At 52.1% G+C, this 19,888-nt stretch overlaps 1 protein-coding gene across 3 annotated transcripts in view; it reads left to right on the top strand.

Annotated features, from left to right (window-relative positions):
* Positions 1-19,888, top strand: part of SLC12A5 (solute carrier family 12 member 5) — a 35,950-nt gene that overhangs the window by 10,591 nt on the left and 5,471 nt on the right. For all 3 annotated transcript variants that reach the window (XM_032838556.1, XM_032838558.1, XM_032838557.1), the window contains exons 2-18: positions 2,794-2,888; positions 3,210-3,341; positions 3,677-3,823; positions 5,239-5,293; positions 5,787-5,917; positions 7,886-8,127; positions 8,863-9,074; positions 10,687-10,857; positions 11,155-11,253; positions 11,395-11,452; positions 13,312-13,486; positions 14,100-14,218; positions 14,539-14,637; positions 15,590-15,709; positions 15,976-16,080; positions 17,313-17,481; positions 19,307-19,502. In XM_032838556.1, the coding sequence (XP_032694447.1) occupies positions 2,794-2,888; positions 3,210-3,341; positions 3,677-3,823; positions 5,239-5,293; positions 5,787-5,917; positions 7,886-8,127; positions 8,863-9,074; positions 10,687-10,857; positions 11,155-11,253; positions 11,395-11,452; positions 13,312-13,486; positions 14,100-14,218; positions 14,539-14,637; positions 15,590-15,709; positions 15,976-16,080; positions 17,313-17,481; positions 19,307-19,502 (2,325 nt within the window). The remainder of the gene's footprint in view (positions 1-2,793; positions 2,889-3,209; positions 3,342-3,676; positions 3,824-5,238; positions 5,294-5,786; positions 5,918-7,885; positions 8,128-8,862; positions 9,075-10,686; positions 10,858-11,154; positions 11,254-11,394; positions 11,453-13,311; positions 13,487-14,099; positions 14,219-14,538; positions 14,638-15,589; positions 15,710-15,975; positions 16,081-17,312; positions 17,482-19,306; positions 19,503-19,888) is intronic.

Below are 19,888 nucleotides of genomic sequence, written 5' to 3'. Positions count from 1 at the left end.
GGCCGCCTCGGCTCGGCGCTGCGCTCTCTGCCCGCGCGGTCGCCATGGAGACCGGCGCGGGGCTGCCTAGTAGCCGGATCTCGGGCCAGGACGCCCGCCTTGCAGCCCCGCACCGGCCCCGGGACCCCTGGAGGGAGGAGGGGCTTGGGAGGGGGCGTGAAAGGCAGAGAGGAGGGGCTCCCGTGTCCGGCTGTTCTCGCCGCTAAGCGGACGCCGTCGGGAGGGGGACACAGACCCACAGGGAACTTAAATCTTGGGGCTTGGGGAGGGGCATGGGATGGGGACCCCGGTCTGAGTGGAGCACCAGATACATGAATAATAATCGTACTCATAATAGCCCCAATAGTTCCGTTTATGTGCCAGGCACACCCAATACGCATTATTTACCTTAATCCTCAGGACAGCCCTGTGAATTAAGCACAATTATTATCCCTTTGCAAAGGAGGAAACTGAGGCTTAGAGAGTTTAAGCGACTTGCCCAATATGTCGACACAGCCTAGAAAGCTGGAACTGGGGCCTAAATCTTGACCCCAACCCTCTTCCTTAACCATCAAGAAATTTGCTCTCATTCGCCTCAAACCCTCTTGTGCCCTCCATAGTGTGGTGAGAATCTGAAACATCTTGTCAGCATTTTAAAAGGAGGAGGAACCCACTTCTCTTTTTTCATTTCTCCTGTTCTCTGGTCACAGACAGCTCTTCTGAGACCCTGGGGGTCAGGAAGGGAGGCTGGGGGAATTTACCTCCGAAGACTTTCCTCCCCCCGGGCATTTATTATGTGCTAGGTTCTCACTGTGGGAAAGGTCTGTCATTTCCAGAAACTCATATGTAAGAAGGAAGAGGTGATGCTGCCCCCCCCCCCCCCCCCCCCCCCGTTTGGGAAGCAGGAGTTCCTGGCCTGATGGATGAGGTGGAGGTAGGAGAAGTTGTCCCTTGATTCGGTGAGGCATCTCTTCCCTCTTCCATGACTTTGAGTCAGGCTGAGATTGGATTTGTAACAGGTTGTGCTCTAGGGATGGACCCCTGCTGGGTGACTAAGGGAGGTTTCCAGGAGGTAGGAAGAAGGATGGGGAAGGATTTGGGAAGATGGAGGTGGAGAGAGACATGACAGGAGACGAGGGGACAGGAAATTCAGAATACATAGGGCCTCAACTTCATTCGGGATTTATTTATTGGCGAGTCTCCCCAGGGTCTAGAGAGATGTCTGCTACTGGGATTCAGCCCTAGAAGTGAGAAAGGGTGCTGACTGAAGCCAAGGTTAAGTGCCTGTGGGGGTCTCCTACATCTCTTTGCAAGGACCTCTCCTAGGTGTCCAAGAGCTTTTCTCCTTGGGTGATCTCAGCCAGATACATGGTTTCACACACTTCCTCCACATAGTCTCATGGGTTACTGTCATCTTTTCTCTGCCCAACCTCTTTCCTGGGCCCCAGACTCTGTATATCCAAGTGGCTTCTGGACATATTTGCTTGAGCGTCCTATTCTGCCCTACTGTCGATGGAATTCAGCATCTTCCCCACCCTCCGTCTCTTCTCTGCCCCCGTTTACTAAATAGCACCATCACCCACACATTAACCTATGCAAGAAACCCAGGCATTTTCCTTGATTCCCCCTTCCCACATCCCCAAACATCTGGCATAGAAATATGCGCCAGTAATTCTTGAGTCTGCCCCTTGCCCTGCATTGCTCTGGTCTGGGTCATCATCAACCCTTGCCTGGATTGCTGAAAGTCTCAAACCAGCATCTGTGTTTCTTCATCTAAAGGCCAGAGTGGTTGCTCTAAAGCACAGCTCCCTTCATGGGAGCTGTGTTTTAGAAAGCTCACGTCTTTGCCTGAAACTCTTCGATGATTTCCCATTGTCCTCTGGATGAAGGCCCAAATCTTTAACATGGTCTGCTAATCATTTAAGGACCCAGCCCACACCTTCGGAGGCTCATCTCTTCATAGGTCAGTCTCCACGTTTCAGCCCCTCTCTCCATGCCCCTTCGTCAGACTCAAGCCAGACCAAACTTCTTTCAGCATCTCTGACCCACTCTGTTCACTCTCCCCTCTCAGCCAGCGAACATGCTGTTCTCTGTGCTGGAACACCCTCCCGCCTCCCTCCCTATCTAGCTCTTACTCATCCTTCGGTTCTCAGCCTCCTCGTCACTTCCTCTGGGAAGCCTTCCGTGACCTCCCAGGATGGGCTGAATGCCTCTCCTGTATTCCCACAGTCCCTTGTTCATCTTCTATGACAGAATTTACCACTCTGGGTTGGAAATTCCCACATCCTGGTTTATCTCTCCTGCCTGTGGGTTCCGTGTGGCAGGGATGGTGTCTTGGTCTGTGTTTACTCCCCCCTCCCTCCCCACGCCCGTATTGGCACATGGGAGAGAGCCAGTGAATATGTGTTGACGGAAGATACATGAGGAGCACAGAAGATGCCAAATGGGTCACTTCTCCAAGAGGTGGAGTTTCCTTTGGGCCTCCGGCTGTAGTGTTCTCTATCTTTGCCTCTGGGAAAGAGCATGCTTCCATCCCAGAACACCAGCAAGGTCCCAGATATGGTCAAGGAGGGGAACCTGGAGAATCTAGGGTGTCCTGGTGAATGGAGAAGGACCCCCAAGGGCAAGGAAGCACTCACATGTTCATTAAAAACTGGGCTCTTTGTACGTGCTGTCCGCTGAAACAGCTCGGCGGGATACCGTTAGCTCCGCTAAACGGAGGTTCAGAGAGTTCAAGTGGCCACGCAGCTGGATGCGCGGGCAGAGGGATGACAAGCAGCTCACGCCAGACCCCTGGCTCCTCTGCCTTCTCAGGTGATGGCAACCCCAAGGAGAGCAGCCCCTTCATCAACAGCACTGACACAGAGAAGGGAAGGGAGTACGATGGCAAGAACATGGCCCTGTTTGAGGTGGGTTGCTGGGGCGCCCCCCCCTCCCCATTTCATTTTTCGTTCATCTGCCATCCCTCCCTCCCTCCCTCAGGAGGTGTCCTCCTCTCCACGCCCTCCTCAGGCCCACCTTATTCTCCTTCCCGTCACCCCTGCTGCTCCCTTTCCTTATCCTGCCGTGTCTTTCCCTGTTTTCCATGCTTGTTCCTCCTCTTTTCCCGAGTCATCCCAGCCCCCATGGTTCAATATCCTTGACCCCATCTCTCCCGGCCTCCTACCACGTAGCTCGCCTGTCCCTTCCTTAGGACCTTGTGTCTTACCACTGCCACCCTCCCTCCACAGGAGGAGATGGACACCAGCCCCATGGTGTCCTCCCTGCTCAGTGGCCTGGCCAACTACACCAACCTGCCCCAGGGAAGTAGGGAGCATGAAGAAGCAGAAAATAATGAGGGTGGAAAAAAGAAGCCGGTGCAGGTGGGGGCCTTGGGGAAAAAAGGATGAGGGAGGAAGGAAGGGTGGTTGGGAGAGAGGATGGGGAGACAAAAGAGTGTCCATTGAAGCGGTGGATGATGGAGGCAGAGAGCTAGGAGTTAGGGGGTAGAGGGTGAGGAGGGGTTGGGGGATGAGGGATAGAGATAGAAGAAGAAGGAGGGGAGAGGGAGAGGGGTTGAGCACCAGAGGGAAAAGGGATGATGGGGTGGGGGTGGAGAAAGGCAGAGAGCGGGGGATGGAGAAAGGGGAGAAGGAGTGGGTCTGGGGTGTTGGCGGTGATTAGGGGCTGCAGGAACTGACACTGGCCTCCTCGGCAGGCCCCACGCATGGGCACCTTTATGGGCGTGTACCTGCCGTGCCTGCAGAACATCTTTGGCGTCATCCTCTTCCTGCGACTCACGTGGGTGGTGGGCATCGCGGGCATCATGGAGGCCTTCTGCATGGTCTTCATCTGCTGCTCTTGTGTGAGTGACGCCTTCCCCTCCCCGCCCCGGGACCGCTGGGCCAGAGCAGGAACCTGGGGTGGGGGGGAGGGAGGCGGGGAGGCATGAGACCTGAGCTTTTTATAGGAACCACTGCGTATGAGCTTTGAGAGTAAATTAGGTCTGACTGGTCCTTCCTGCATCTCACAGGCTGCTCCCCGATGGCCACTAACCAGGTTTCACCTGGATCTGTGTTTGGGTGTGTGTGTGAGTGAGTGTGTGTATAATTACACAAGTAATGCAGATTCATTGATGAAAAAGATAGGCATAGTGAAGGAAATCAAATCCTTTAACCTGGAGCCTTGAAAACCACAGTCATTAACATTGTGGTCGGCCCCGGGCTCACAAAAAATGGCAGCGTGGGTCACAGACAGCTTTGTAACAGGATCCTTTCCATCCTCCCTAAAATATCAAATATTCACCGAACACCTACTTCTCGCCATGTTTCCGTTTCCTCGCACGCGGCCCGAGAGCCACCTCTGCGTGTGTGGTAGCCAGGACTGACGCTAGTACCCCTATTTTATTTCTTTTTAACTTTTATTTTGACAGAATTTCAGACATGCGGGAAATTTGCGAGAATAGAACAGACGTTAACCTATTATCGTTTTTATTCCCTTCTCTAAGTACCGTTTTCCCCTTGAATTTGAGAGCAAGTTGCAGACATGATGCCTCTTTATCCCAAATCCTTCAGTGTGTGTTTACTAAAAACGAGGACATCCCCTTACATAACCACAGTGCGATGATCAAAACCAGGCAACTAACATTGAGACATTAACGATGTATTAATAGTGACCCCTTAATCATGGTTTAGCAGCAGGCCTCATTCAGATTTTGCCAATTGTCCCAATCATGTCCTCTGTAACTGGAGAAAACTCAAGATCACGTTCGTATTCATTTATGAGCTCGTTTTAGCCTCCATTAATCTGGAGCAGCGCTTCCTTCTTTGTCTTCCATGGCGTTTCCACTCTGGAAGAGCATGGATCAGTAAGTCTGTAAAAAGTCCCTCGGTCTGGGTTTGTCCCACATCTGCTGAGGATCAGATTCAGTGTGTGCCTTTAGGTAGGAAGACAGCACGCCTATTTTATCGATAAAGACACGGAGGCTTAGAGAAGTGAAGGGACTTGTCCCAGGTCAGACAGCTGGTCAGAGGCCAAACTGGGATTTCCAGAGCTCTCTGATGAGCACAAGTAGCTTGTGATGCTTCCGTGTGCGTGGTGAATAAGAGGTTTTCTTGACAAGAAGGACTTGGCAGGAGTAGAAGTTGGAACACGACCAGGGAGAAGCTCAGCAAGGACTTGTGGGTTTGGCAGGTGTTTATGGGGTATAACGTTTGGCCTTTACCCAGGGCACTGCGGCCCCTGCCCTAGCTGCCACTCTGATGATCTCTCTCCTGACAGACAATGCTCACGGCCATCTCCATGAGTGCTATTGCAACCAATGGAGTTGTACCTGGTATGTGATGGGGTTTCTTGGAGGGGGAAGGGGCCTGGATGTTTGGGAGGGTGGCCTGGATGGTTGGAAGGGGAGACAGGGCTATAGGGTTTATGGGCCTTCAGGACCAAGAGAGACAATACTGCTAACCTGGGGGCTGGGCTGTGATTCTGGTGGGGTACAGGGGGGCAGTGGTATTAAGGGGAAGGTAGGGAAGCTGTTTATGGAGTTGAACAGGGCAATGCCATATCTCCCTTTGCCTGAGACCCTCCTCTCTGTCATCCTATTTTTCTGAGCCATGACCTCCTTAGAGGGGTAATTAGCAACATGGTAATTAGTGCAGCAAAATCCACTCAGAGTGGCTGGCTTAGTCTCCCACCAGTCCTAGGGCTGCAGCCTGTAAGGCGTGAGGCCCAGAACAACTCCTTTCTCACCTCTGTCCCTGAGCCCTCTCACCCCTAACGGCAGCCCAGCTTCCCTCGAACGACTCGATGACACCAGGTTCTTTCTGCAGCTGGCGGCTCCTACTACATGATTTCCAGGTCTCTGGGCCCAGAGTTTGGGGGCGCCGTGGGCCTCTGCTTCTACCTGGGCACTACCTTCGCTGGGGCCATGTACATCCTGGGCACCATTGAAATCCTGCTGGTGAGAGGGGTCGAGGAGGGGGTGTGGGGTTCCAGGCTGTCAGTCAGTTAACTAATGCTCCCTGGACACCCACTAGGGAGAGATCCAAGCCACTCAGTGAGGCCAAAAGGAAATCAGATGTGGTTCTGTCTTTTTTTTTTTTTAAGATTTTATTTATCTATTTGACACAGAGAGAGAGATCACAAGTAGGCAGAGAGGCAGGCAGAGAGAGAGGGGGAAGCAGGCTCCCCACCGAGCAGAGAGACTGATGCAGGGCTCGATCCCAGGACTCTGAGACCATGACCTGAGCCAAAGGCAGAAGCTTAACCCACTGAGCCAGCCAGGTGCCCCTGTGGTTCTGTCTTTCAAGAATTCACAGTCTAGTTGGGGAGACAAGATACAGTAATTACGTAACCGAACAGCTGCCGTTCATCGGGCACCCACTGTGCTCTCAGCAGAGTTCCAATCGCTTTACAGTCATTTTCTTGAATCCTCATGAGGTTTAAATCTTATTATGCCCATTTTACAAACGAGAAGCTCAGAGAGGTGACGATTTGCTCAAGGTCACTCAGCTACTAAGTAGTAGAGGTGGGTCGATAAGAGTAAAATCGTGGGACGCCTGGGTGGCTCAGTTGGTTGGACAACTGCTTTCGGCTCGGGTCATGATCTCGGAGTCCCGGGATCGAGTCCCACATCGGGCTCCCAGCTCCACGGGGAGTCTGCTTCTCCCTCTGACCTTCTCCTCGCTCATGCTCTCTCTCACTGCCTCTCTTTCAAATAAATAAATAAAATCTTTAAAAAAAAAAGAGTAAAATCGTGGTAGAAATAATAAAAAAAAAAAAACTAATGTCACACAATAGCTGCGTCTTGGTTGCCTGCCACGTGCCTGGGACTGCGCTGGCTTCCCAGTGTGTGTTCACTGTCCAGGGCTGGTGACCAGTAGGTTGCGAAAGAGAAGAAGGATGTGAGGGAGCCGAGTAAAGAGACCTGTTAGGAGTAGTGACTGATGAGAAGAAGTCAGGTTGCTGGTCAGTATTTGAAGGGGAGGCTGCCGATGTCTTGGCTCTTCGGGCTCCTCCATGAAGAGGTGGGAGCTGAGGAGGGTTGCCTGGTACACAGAAAGTGGGGCTGACATTTTCCAAGCCCCTACCATATCCAGGCTCCTTGGCCTGCAATTTCTCGTTTTAGTTTGTCCTAACAACAGTTCCATGAGTTAGATAATGTCCCCATTTTACAGATGAGGAAAGCAGAGTTCAGGAATTTTAAGGAACATGTGGAAGGGATATGGAGCTGTGCCTTTCTGACCCCAAAGCCAGTGCTTTTCCACTTTATCACACTGTCTTGGAGAACAGAAACTAAAAGATGCAGCGTCTGGTTTGCGGGCAGAAGGAGGAGTATGGGGACAGAGAGGATGGATGGTGAATAAAAGACCCAAAGAGCCACATTCTGAGAGGATAATAATAGACCTCCATGACTTAAAAAAATTAAATAATTTAAAAATTTTTATAAAAACAGTTCTGCCCATTGGGTAAAACTGCCAATATATCAGAGAACATAAAAAGGGAAATAATAATTGCCCGAAGAAAATCACCATTAACATTTTGGTGTATTTCCTTCTTTTTTTTTTGGTTTGTTTTACAACATGATATTGTATTTTGTCTTTGTAAAATAGATCTGTATGGGTTTCCCTAAATAATTAGAAGCTCCCTTTGTAAATATCATTTATAAGTGAAAATAACTTTTCTAAGAATAGCAACATATTAATATTTGGTATGGAAATTTTAGAAAATACACATGTGCAGAAAGAATACAGATGATCACATCTCCTCCTATCAGTGGATGTCATTTCCAGTCTTACGCTACTGTAAATATGCTGTGATGAGCATATTTTTTTTTTCCCAAAGTGTCTTTCTGCACTTTGGGTTATATCCTTGGGGGTGATTCTTCTTGCTGTGTCACTCACCTGACCTCCTTGGCCCTCTTCTGCAGGCTTACCTCTTCCCAGCTATGGCCATTTTTAAGGCAGAAGATGCCAGCGGGGAGGCAGCAGCCATGCTGAACAATATGCGTGTGTATGGCACCTGTGTGCTCACTTGCATGGCCACTGTGGTCTTTGTGGGCGTCAAGTATGTCAACAAATTTGCCCTTGTCTTCCTGGGTTGTGTCATCCTCTCCATCCTGGCCATCTATGCTGGGGTCATCAAATCTGCCTTTGACCCGCCCAACTTCCCGTAAGTGCTTTTGCTCTGAGCCTAAGGCATTGTCTTCCTCCTCCCTGGCTCTGTTTCTGGGTCTGCAATGCCAGCCCCTGCCAACCTCCCTCTCCTCATCTCTCAGAATCTGAGTGATTGTGGATTCAGAGCAACCTCCCTTTGGAGCGAAAAGCTCTCCTGGTTTGGGGGGAATCTCTACAGGGTGGGGTAATATGTTCTGCAGGTGGGCAGAGTTTCCCCTGTGAGGGTCAACTACTTGCGGATGGGGTGGGCTTAGGAAGAACCAAGTGGGACGATTTCTGAAGGGATGACTCTCTATGTTAGGGGAACATTTCCTGAATGGGGACAAATTCCTGGAATAGGACAACTTATTAGTGTTGGGACACCTTTTCTATCATGGGCAAGGTCACAGAAGAGAGGGTCTAGGGGCTCAGATCTCTATGGGCTCTGCCTCTTTCTTAAGGATAGATTCCCTTACATGTCACTGCCAGGATGACGCACAGAGGCTGTTGTCCATGGTGCTGAAACACAGCGTTGCACTAAAACGGTGCTTCTTGGCGGTGGCTGCATATTAAAATCATTTGGGGGAGCTTTGAAAAAACACTGATTCTGGGCTCCATCCCAACTAAATCAGAATCTCTGGATACGGGGCCCTGGGATCTGTGTTTTTTAGAGCTCCCCCAGTGGTTCTATTGTGAAGCCAAGGCAAGGTTATGTCCTTCCCCCATCTTCCTCCCTTGTTTCTCTCCCTAGGATCTGCCTCCTGGGGAACCGCACACTGTCTCGCCATGGCTTTGATGTCTGTGCCAAGTTGGCTTGGGAAGGAAATGAGACGGTGACCACAAGGCTCTGGGGCCTTTTCTGTTCCTCCCGTTTCCTCAACGCCACCTGTGATGAGTACTTCACCCGAAACAATGTCACGGAGATCCAGGGCATCCCTGGCGCCGCCAGTGGCCTCATCAAAGGTCTGGGGGAGGGAAGAGGGCTGTTGTCCAGGGAACACTACAGGGATTGTGGGTTAAACGGTCAGGATTAAGGAACTCTCCTTGGGATTCACTTAAATTCAATCAGTTTTAATTGAGCACTTACTCTGATCCATGTTCTGTCCTTGGTATCATGGAGGAATACCAGGAAGCCTTCAAATATCTTACCACCTAGTAGCAAAGAAAGTCATCAGTTTAACAACTATTCACTAAGCATCTTCTTAGTTTCTAGGACTGTGCTAAGCACCAGGAATACAGCATAAATAAGTCACAGTCCTTGGCTTCAAGGAGTCTAATAGCAGACACAGATGTATTAGCAAATAAATTGCAATTTGAGTAGATGTGCATTCAATGAACAGAGACCTCACAGCGGAGGGAGCAGTCATGTGTACAAGGTGGCAAGACAAGCCTTCCTAGACTCATCTTAGAAGAGTTTTGAGGGAAAAAGAAGAGATTTTGAGTTATACAAGGGGAATAAAGGAATTAAGGGAGAAGAACAGCTTGCCTGAGAGCATGCAGACAGAGAAGAGCATATTGTGTCTTTCCAACCACAAATAATTTGGTATGACTGGGGCATAAAGTGCAAAGGAAGGAGGGGCAAGAAATGATGTTGGAGAGGCTGGCATAAGCCAGATTGTGGCAGGCCTTGAAAGCCATGTTGAAGTGTTTGAACCATGTCCTAAGGACAATGAGGAGCCACCAAAGGGTTTCAGATAAGAGAAGAACTTGGTCAGCTCATCATTTCTAAAGGTTCACTCTGGCTGTTAATATGGATAAGGTAAAAGGGAGAGAGAACAGTGGCAGGGAGTCCAGGAAGAGGGTGATGCTGAGTCCAGGTGAGAGATGATGGTTTTCTAATCTAGAGTGATGGAGTGATGTCAGTGGGCGTGGAGCAGCAGTTCTCCCCCATGACTGTTTTGTTCCCCAGAAGACATGTAGCAATGTCTAGGGACATTTTTGGCTATCACAACTAGATGCTTGTTACTGGCATCTAATGCATAAAAAACAGGGTTTTGCTAAACATTCTACAGTGCTGTAGGACAGCCCTCCATGACAAAGAGTTATTTGGCCCAAAATGTCAATAGTGCAGAAGTGGAGGAACCCTGGAAAAGAGAGAAGGTGCATATTTGAGAAATATTTAAAAGGAATAGTGGGCAGAAGTTGGAGATGGTTTTGAAGTGGAGATGGGCAGGGGAGCAGCTGAGGGCAACATAAAACTGTCTGAGTTGATGGTGGTGGTGTCATTTGTTGAGACAAGAGGCACAAAAAAGGAGCTGGTTTGAGGTGGCTGAGATCGGTTTGGGACATAATGAATCAGCCTGAGATAGCTCTTTATATGATTTTTTACCCCACTAGACGGGACTATTTGAGGGCAAGGACTAGATCTAATTCATGTGCAAAGCCTCTGGACATGGCCTGGCCCAAAGCAGGAGCTTGGGAAATGTTGGTGGAAATAAAATAGAGCCAAGACCCCAGGGAAGTGAGAAGTGGTTGACATTGACCCTCCCTTTTTGCTCACCCCACCTCCTGGCCCTAGAACTCTAACACCCTGACTTCTGGTCTTCCTCCTGACCATCCTCTCTCCCCCCCACAGAGAACCTCTGGAGCTCCTACCTGACTAAAGGGGTGATTGTGGAGAGACGTGGGATGCCTTCGGTGGGCCTGGCGGAGGGCACCCCTGTCGACATGGACCATCCTTATGTCTTCAGCGATATGACCTCCTACTTCACCCTGCTGGTTGGCATCTACTTCCCCTCAGTCACAGGTGAAGGGGAGCTCAGAAGACTCTGCCTGGGACTGATGGGTGGAGAGAGTCAATAATGATGTGGGAAATTTCTTAGTCCTACAATCTCATCACATGGGCAGGAGCCAACAATCCAGTTCCCATTGCACAGATGAGGGAATTAAGGCCAGGAGAAGCCAAAGAATATGGCCAAGGTCTCCACACCAGTTGGTATGCCAGGACTAGATCCCAGGCTACCTGACTCCAGGGTTGGTGTCCTTTCTTCTTGTTCTGTTTGGTCTCCTGTGGACCCTGTCCTAGCTGTTCCTCTGTTCACAGGGATCATGGCTGGTTCTAACCGCTCCGGGGACCTACGGGATGCCCAGAAGTCAATTCCCACCGGCACTATCCTGGCCATTGCCACCACCTCTGCTGTCTGTATCCTGCACTGCTGGGCTGGGAGTACCCTGGGCGGGGAGGCCCGGAGGGAGGGCAGCTTCAGCTTCTGCCTCACCCGGCTAGCTTGGGAGGAGAAAGGGGAATGTCACCCCAGAGATTCTCCTTCATCCTCTACTACAGATATCAGCTCCGTTGTTCTGTTTGGGGCCTGCATTGAGGGGGTCGTCCTGCGGGACAAGTAAGTAAGGGAATCAGGGCTGATTCTGTCCTGGGTGGTGGGTATAGGGTACTAAATTCTGGGAAACAGACACAGCAGGGAGTGCTGAGCCTGTGCAAGGGGAATTGTGGGAGGGAGGTCTCACAGGGTGGCTTGCAAACCTACCTTATATTATATTTTATCTTGCTCAAGAAGCTTGGATGGTGTGTGTGTGTGTCTCTCTCTCAAGGATAGTACTACTTACCCCCCCTTTAAAATCTATTAACTCATTTAACATTTCCTAGATGTCTATGTGTTGGTTGTTATCCAGAGTTCTGTGGGGAATAAAGATAAATAGCACATACTTTTTGTCCTGAGGGAGCTCTTTGGGGGCTGGTGACCATACTCAACAACAGACTTGGAATGCAGGGTGGCAAGAGTGGGATAAAGTAAAGTACAAGGGCTCTGGTTGTGCACAGGACACTGCAACCTAGTCCCCAGGAGGCAGGAGAGGAGGAGGTGATGATGGAAGTGCCTTATGCATGTTTTCTCATTTATCCTCTATTTATTTATTTGGTTTTTTAAAAAAGATTTTATTTATTTGAGAGAGAGAGAGAGAAGCAGTGAGAGAGGAAACACAAGCGGGGGAGTGGGAGAGGGAGAAGCAGGGAGCCCGATGCAGGACTCGATCCCAGCACCTGGGATCATGACCTGAGCTGAAGGCAGACGCTTAACGACTGAGCCACCCAGGCGTTCCCATATCCTCTTCACTTTAAATGTTGTGTAGAGATTACTTAGGTGACTAGGCGTGGGAAGGGCATTCTAGGTGGTGGAAATAGCATGAACAAAGGTAGAGAAGAGAAACAGCTCTGTGTGTGCGTGCGTGCGTGCGTGCGCACACATGCACGTGGGTGCCTGTAGCTATAAGCAATTCAGAGCTTCTGGAACATACACTTTTGAAGGGTGTGGGCATGCGCCACCAGCAGGGTGAAGTAGGAGGTCTTGTCACAGAAGTCAGTTTCCATGGTGCTGTCCTGGCTTCTGTAAGGGCTGGGGGAACGGGAACATGAGGCTGGAGCCAGTCCTGGAAGCCTGATTTTTGGTACCAGGACATTAGAGCTTTATTTTATTGAAAACTGCAGGCACCCTGACAGGTTTTAGCAAGGGAGTGACCTGGCCAAATGGACAATTTGCATATATTACACTTATTCACTTTTGAGGGCAACTTAATCAACACTTATTTCATTTAATCATAGACCTCCCACAGGATCGCAAGGGATTCAGCAAGTCATCCAGTAAAACCCTTCATTTGATTCTCATAGTCCTTCAGCAATGGCCCATTTGAGCATAACTTCTGGTTCCACACTCCAGTCACAGGGCTCTCTTTACCGACCTAGGAGGCATCTTCCAACTGAAGATAGTGCCATTGTTAGAAATGGCTTACCTTTGATGTTCACACCACACGACCATGACCACCCAGTGAGGTCGGAACCCCATGTTTCAGATGGAGGCACAGGTTCTAACAAGCTAAGGGATTTGGCCACATTAACATAATATTACACAATTGACCATTTACTGTGATCACTTTTGTTCCGGGCACGGTACTGAGCATTTCACCTATGTTATCTCCTTTTATCTGGTCACCAATCACGTGACATGGGTTTATCATCATTCTGTTATACCACTGAGGATGTTGAGGCAAGGAGAGGTTAAATGAGTTGCCCAGGGTCACATAGAAAGTGTCCAGGGTATCAGGAGCTTTGTCTCCTCCCCTCGCCTTGCTCCCTTAGAGCCTAGGCCTGTGGTGGGCAACACAGCTGGTCTTGAGGCTGGTGTAGGAGACATGCCCTTGAAATTGAGGAGGTATTGCTCACCCAGAATCTCCTGTCCCTTCATTCCAGGTTTGGCGAAGCTGTGAATGGCAATCTGGTGGTGGGCACACTGGCCTGGCCGTCTCCCTGGGTCATTGTCATTGGATCCTTCTTCTCCACCTGTGGGGCTGGGCTGCAGAGCCTCACGGGGGCCCCACGCCTGCTGCAGGCCATCTCCCGGGATGGCATAGTGCCCTTCCTGCAGGTCAGTCAGGGGCAGAGTGTGGGAAGAACAGCCCATCCACTACACCGGCCAGCCAAGCCACTGCCCAGAGAGGCCACCCAGGGAGCCAAGGCCCCCTGGGGCCCTTCCGTTCTGCACTCCCACTAAGAAGAATGGGTGCGCCTTATTTGGGATTTGGCCTATGGCAGTGTCATCTTTTTGGGGAGAGTTGTTTGCTCTTAGGGGAGGAACAAATGGCCCTCTTTTGGCTGAGTGACCAGGGAGGGAGGCAGCCAAAGGGCAAGAAGAAGTAGCTCTCTCCATGGTGCTTAAAAAAAAAAAGATTCACAGAGCACACAGTCATGGCCACTTGCTGACCCTGTAGCTCTTCTCCATCTGTCCCACAGGTGCTTCTTTTCCCCTTAAGGGATGATTCGAACTTCATTGCACTGAGTTACCAATGCCAGAGTGGGAGAGACACAGCCAAAGCCTGACATCCCCTTGGGTACCCCTAAAGGGTGAGGAATACATGTCCTCTCCCTCCTTCCTCTGGTTAGGGGAGTCCTGCCTCTATTGCACTAGTCCCCAAGACTGGAGAAGAGAGATGACAAGTCTCTGAGATCTCAGACCACTATGGTGGCTGCTCTGTCCCCAGGTCTTTGGCCACGGCAAAGCAAATGGAGAGCCAACATGGGCCTTGCTGCTGACTGCCTGCATCTGTGAGATTGGAATCCTCATCGCGTCCCTTGATGAGGTCGCCCCCATCCTCTCTATGTGCGTGCTGGCCTCTTGCCCACTCCATCAGCTCTGGGGGAGGGGGGACGTCTCTCTACCTGGATCCTCCAGTTGCGACCCTGGATAGCCCACCCAGTTGTTTAACGGTCCGTCTTTTGTTATATGGAGATTCATTCCCACATGTACCATGGTGTGTTTTAAGGGGATTTGGCCTCCAAATCCCTCCCTCAGCACCAGAATGTGATCTGACCACCTCCCCAATTTCTTACCCTCTTTCCCACTTTCTTTCTTTATGCTTCTCTTTCTGTTTCTGCCTCCCTTTGCATCTCTGTCTCTCCTGGGGCTTTTCTGTGTTCTAGGTTCTTCCTGATGTGCTACATGTTTGTGAACCTGGCCTGTGCAGTGCAGACGCTGTTGAGGACGCCCAACTGGAGGCCACGCTTTCGATATTACCACTGGTGGGCACCTTGTCCCCTTCCCTGGCTGCCAGAACCACCCTCTCGCCTCCACCCCAACCCTCGCCTCACCTTAGCCCATCCCCGAGGTCTAAGGATCCCAAACTTAAATAGGGAGCCCGTTTCTCTGGCTTTTGTAGCCCAACTAGCACTAGAAAGATTCTGGATCACACATAGTAATATAACAGGACCATCTGGGGTCTCAGCTCTGGTCCCACCCCTGCCCATCCTGCTCAACATCTTACAGACTAGAAGAAGAGACATCAGTTTCCTTGGCTGTGAAATGGGGGTGACAACCACACTGACCTCATGGGGCCCTTGTGAGTGTTACGGGGCTTGGTGCACAGAAGACGCTTGCTACATGGAGCCCGGGGCTCTTCTGATCATTTCACATTATGGCCCTTCAGCTTCACGGTTGGCCTGTGGGGCAGACAGGGTAGGAAGGACCCTACTTGCTCTACAGAAAGGAAACAGGCACAAAGAGGGGAAGGGACTGGCCCCAAGTCACCCAGAAAGACTATGGCATACCAGGACTAGGACCTGGGCTGCCCGACTCCCATCTTAGTGCTCCTGCTCTGCCAGTCGCCTCTTCCTGGGGGCACACTCTTACTGGGAGATCCTGCCTCTGACTCCCTCCGGGGAACTCTGCCTTGGAAGGCTTCTGGCAGGGTGGTCTGGCAGACGCAAAGGCACTGGAGCAAGGTAGTGTGTTGACTCACAAGCTGTGTGGGGCTTGGGGTGGTGCACAGTCTGTGGCTGCTCATTCATCCAGAAGGTCCCAAATCCCCATGGGGCTGCTCGTGGAGATGATGCTGCGAGTTCCCCCAGACCTGAGCCACCCTAGACCTCCAGTTCTTGTCCACGCCACACCCCATCTAACTCCTGCTGTCTGAGCCCTGGCACGAGTGACAGTCCTGCCAGGGCTCAGGGGCTGGGTCTTTTTCCCATTGTCCAGGACACTTTCCTTCCTGGGCATGAGCCTCTGCCTGGCGCTCATGTTTATCTGCTCCTGGTATTATGCGCTGGTGGCCATGCTCATTGCTGGGCTCATCTACAAGTACATTGAGTACCGAGGGTAAGCGTTGGCGGGGGAATGGGGAGGGATGGGAGAGGCTAAGGGATGGGAGGGAGTGGGGATAAAGTAAGAGTGGGGGAGGGGATGGGGTGATAGGGGTGGGATTGGGAGATAGAGGACAGGAGCTGAGGGAGGGGGTGGAGCTTTGAGAAAAGGAGGTGGCAGAATGGTTGCCTGTCCTCTGTCCTGGGGCGGCCACTTGGGTGTGCGTGGGTCTTACTGACACCCCTGACTTTCTGCCCTGGTTGATCCCCTCGGACCCCCAGGGCCGAGAAGGAGTGGGGTGATGGGATCCGAGGCCTGTCCCTCAGTGCCGCACGCTATGCCCTCTTACGCCTGGAGGAAGGGCCCCCACATACCAAGAATTGGAGGTAAGTGGCCAGGCCTGCGTGGGGAGGGCCCAAGGGAAAGGAGGGAAGGAAGGGAAGGCAGGGAGCAGGGTCTGACTTTCCTCACCTGCTTTGGTCAGTGAGTGCTCTCCTCCCCGCTATGGTCTGCCCTCACCTCCCCTTCCCAGCCCTGCCTAGTCTGACCTTTTCCCCCTGCAGCACCCGGGGCCAGGCTGAGCTGCCATCTCCTCATCCCTCTGTTCATTCCGTCATGTGTTTAAAAAATGTGCGATCGCAGGATACACGCCAGGCCCCCTTCTAGTCTGCAGGAACCCAGTGAGCTGGCAGTTCCACGGAGAAGGCACATGCAGAGACAGATGAATGTAACGTCGTGTGGCGTTTGCTCTGGGAGAGGTGGCTTCATTCACTTAGAGAGTTATAGGGGCTCCTAGAAATCTCTAGATTCAGAGCAATCCCTCCACTTTACTTGTGTGGAAGTCAGGGGCTAGAAAAGGTCTCAGAGGTCACAGAAGGCAGAACTAGAAGCAGGAATTTTACCTCCCACTTCTCCACCCAGGGTGCTTTCTGGATGATGGTTCTGTAAGCCCGGCCTCACTCATCTCCCTCAGGTTGCTTGGCCGAGAGGAAGGCCTGAAGGCTGAGCTATGCCTAGGACATTGCTGGCTTGCGCTTGCTGGTGTCTACTCAACCGGGGCTTCCAGAGATCAGGGCTTTGTATTACTCATCTGTGGATTCTTAAATGCTCAGCACAGGGTCTAACCCTGAGTGCTTAGAGAATGCTCCTAGACTGATGGCCAGTGCGATGGACTGGGGGGGGGGGCAAATGAAAAAGGAAATGAATGGATAAGTAGTTGGGTCGATGGCCAAGTGTATATGTGAATTGGAGGGTGACTGCTGACAGGTGGATGTGCGAATGGACAGGGGGCATGTGGATGTCAGGGGATTAGGTGATTAATGCAGGTATAGGGAAATTAGTACAGATACGATTGGGGACTGACGGACGAGAGGGCTGGATGGGTGAATGGATGGATGGATAAGTGAGGTGGATGAGAGATGGGTGGGGGGCTGTGCGGGAGCTGGTGGGATGGGTTGATGTTCAAGGAAATGGGTGGGTGGATGTTTAAATGGACAGGTAGGGGGTGGGGGTATGGAGGATGGATGGCTACTGAACTCACTGGCTTATGGCACGGGGGTGTGTGCTGTATGGGGGAGGTTGGGCGTGTGTGGTGTGGACCACCTTGCATCCTCTTCAGGCCACAGCTGCTGGTGCTGGTGCGTGTGGACCAAGACCAGAATGTGGTACACCCCCAGCTGCTCTCGCTGACTTCCCAGCTCAAGGCAGGGAAGGGCCTGACCATTGTGGGCTCCGTCCTTGAGGGCACCTTTCTGGATAACCATCCCCAGGCCCAGCGGGCAGAGGAGGTAAGCCGAGGCCCTGGTGGGGATGGGGAACGGGAGGGCACTCAGGAAGACAGTCCTTGTCCCTTTACACTTTTCCCTTGGGATCGAAGTGGGTTCTGGCTTTTCTGTCATCTTCCTTAGAACAGGAAATCTAAGGGCTCAGAGAGAGAGAGTTCCTTAGAATCCAGCTCTCAGAAGCAAAGACCGTCAGAGCCCAAAGGGCCCATTTGATGCATAAGGAAACTGAAGCCTAGAGAAGTCAGGGCATTTGTCTAAGGACAGAAAACGGGAGACTCAGATTAGGACGGCTTGACTGCTACTCCAGTCTTCTCCCTGCCAAAGGATACACCTTTCAGGGTGTTCTCACATCTGTGATTCTCTCGATCCCCACACTGTGTGGAATTGGCAGTGTGAGTACCCACGTTTAGTACAGGAGGAAACAGGCCCAGAGAGGGAAGGCAGCTTGCAGACAGCCACAGAGCTGGCTGGAAGCACAGTCAGGATTTGAACCTGGGGCCCTGGCTCTGGGTCACCTGCTCCTGTCCACATCCACGGTCCATGCTCTCAGAGCAGAGTCCAGAGCCAGGGCCGGCGGGGCGGGCGGCTTATGCAGGATGGGGCACTGACAGGTGTTTGAGACCTGGTGGGCAGCAGGGGACGTGGGCTCGGTCTTCGCTCCAGGCTTCTCTCCCCTTGGGCTGTGACTAGTTGTGGAGAAAGGAAAGAAGGCCGGAGGGAGGTAAGGCGAGATAGGGAGGGGCACCCCTAATGGCTTGTGACAGTTGGTGTTTCTGCCTCACTGGGCCGTTCACACCAATCTGTCAAGGCCCAGAGCTGGAGGCCTCCGCCGGTCAACTTCCTTCAACACGCAGAGGCTGAGAATGTGCTGTGAACCAGGCGTGGGGAGATTGGGGGCGGGGTGTGAGACCAAATCCCAGCCCTCGAGGCGCTCCCATGCTAGTCGGAAGATGGAACATACCCAGAGGGCTCTCAAACCCACTTGAGTTCATATCCGAGTAATAGAATGTGTTGTGTGTTTACAATCTGTCAGGCAACATTCTACCTTACCCACATCATGTCTTGTAATTCTCCCTGTTCCTAAATGAGGTAGCTGTTATGATTCCCATTTGACAGATGGGAAAACTGAGGCTCCTAGAGGTTAGGTGATTTGCCTGAGGTCCCACAGCCAGGAGGTGGCAGAGGTAGGAGTTGAGGCCCTCTCTGACATCATGGTAGGGGTCCAGAGTGTGGGGGATGGAGTCAGAGCCCTGGAGTTTCAGCCCTACAGTGACAGCCATTAGCTGGGTGGCCTAAGCAAGACTTAATTCCTCTGAGCCTGAATTTCCTCCGCTGTGCCTGAATTTCCTCCTCTGTAAAGTGAGAGTAAGAAGAGCCTTACCCTCATAGTGCAGGCGGAATGTGCATTTAAACTGCTTATCATCCAGGTTAACTTTTTAAAAGTCCTTCGAAGCAAATCGTCTGGGCATGCAGGGGAGCCCCGTTCCATGCTGGTCTGGGAGGGGGGTGGTCTCAGGCAGGGTGGAATGGACAGTGGGGGGAGGGGTCCCAGCGGGGCTGGAGGGCTTGCAGGGGGACTGCGAACGATGGCTGGGTGGGGGCAAGTGCGGGGTAAGGTCATGAAGAGCTTTGATGCGTCAACAAGGAATGGGAGCCACAGGACATGGGAGCCATGCACAGTTCGGGTGCCCTGGGCTGAGTGTCAGGAAGATCGGGATGATGCAGGGGACAGACAGGAGGAAGGGAGGCCTCGAAGGGCTGAGCAGGCCCAGGGAGGCCTGAGGCTCATCCTTGTCTGACACGGTCCCCTCACTGCCACCTTCCCCAGTCCATCCGGCGCCTGATGGAGGCAGAGAAAGTGAAGGGGTTCTGCCAGGTAGTGATTTCCTCCAACCTGCGTGACGGTGTGTCGCATCTGATTCAGTCTGGGGGCCTCGGGGGGCTGCAGCACAACACGGTCCTCGTTGGCTGGCCCCGAAACTGGCGGCAGAAGGAAGACCATCAGACGTGGAGGAACTTCATTGGTAACATGGGGAGGGCGTGGGACCGTTGGGGGGGCCGTGGGGGGGCGTGGGTTCTCCTTCCTGGGCCCGGGTGCTGTTTCCCAGATGTGACAGGTGCGGACTCTGCATCTGCAGGTGTGGGCGTTCAGAGCTGGCCATGTGCCAGACGCTGCACTGCGGGCCGGGACTCAGGTGTGAAGGAGGTAGTCCTGGGCCCCGCAGAGCTGGCTCAGCTCTGGGAGGGCGTCCGTGGAGGCCCGTGGAAAGAGCTGCAGCTGTGAAGTCAGAGAAGCCGGGGTCTGAATCTCGCCTCTGGCCCTTTCTAGCTGTGTGATGGTTCACAAGTGACTCACCCTCTCTGAGCACTAGATCCCTTGGTAGTAACGCAATAACGAACGATTACAGAC

Source organism: Lontra canadensis, unplaced genomic scaffold, assembly GCF_010015895.1.
Source record: "Lontra canadensis isolate GAN:19392208 unplaced genomic scaffold, GSC_riverotter_1.0 scaffold105, whole genome shotgun sequence".
Lineage (NCBI taxonomy): Eukaryota > Metazoa > Chordata > Mammalia > Carnivora > Mustelidae > Lontra > Lontra canadensis.
Note: the sequence above shows the minus strand (reverse complement) of the source record. Positions and strands in the feature narration are given on the sequence as shown.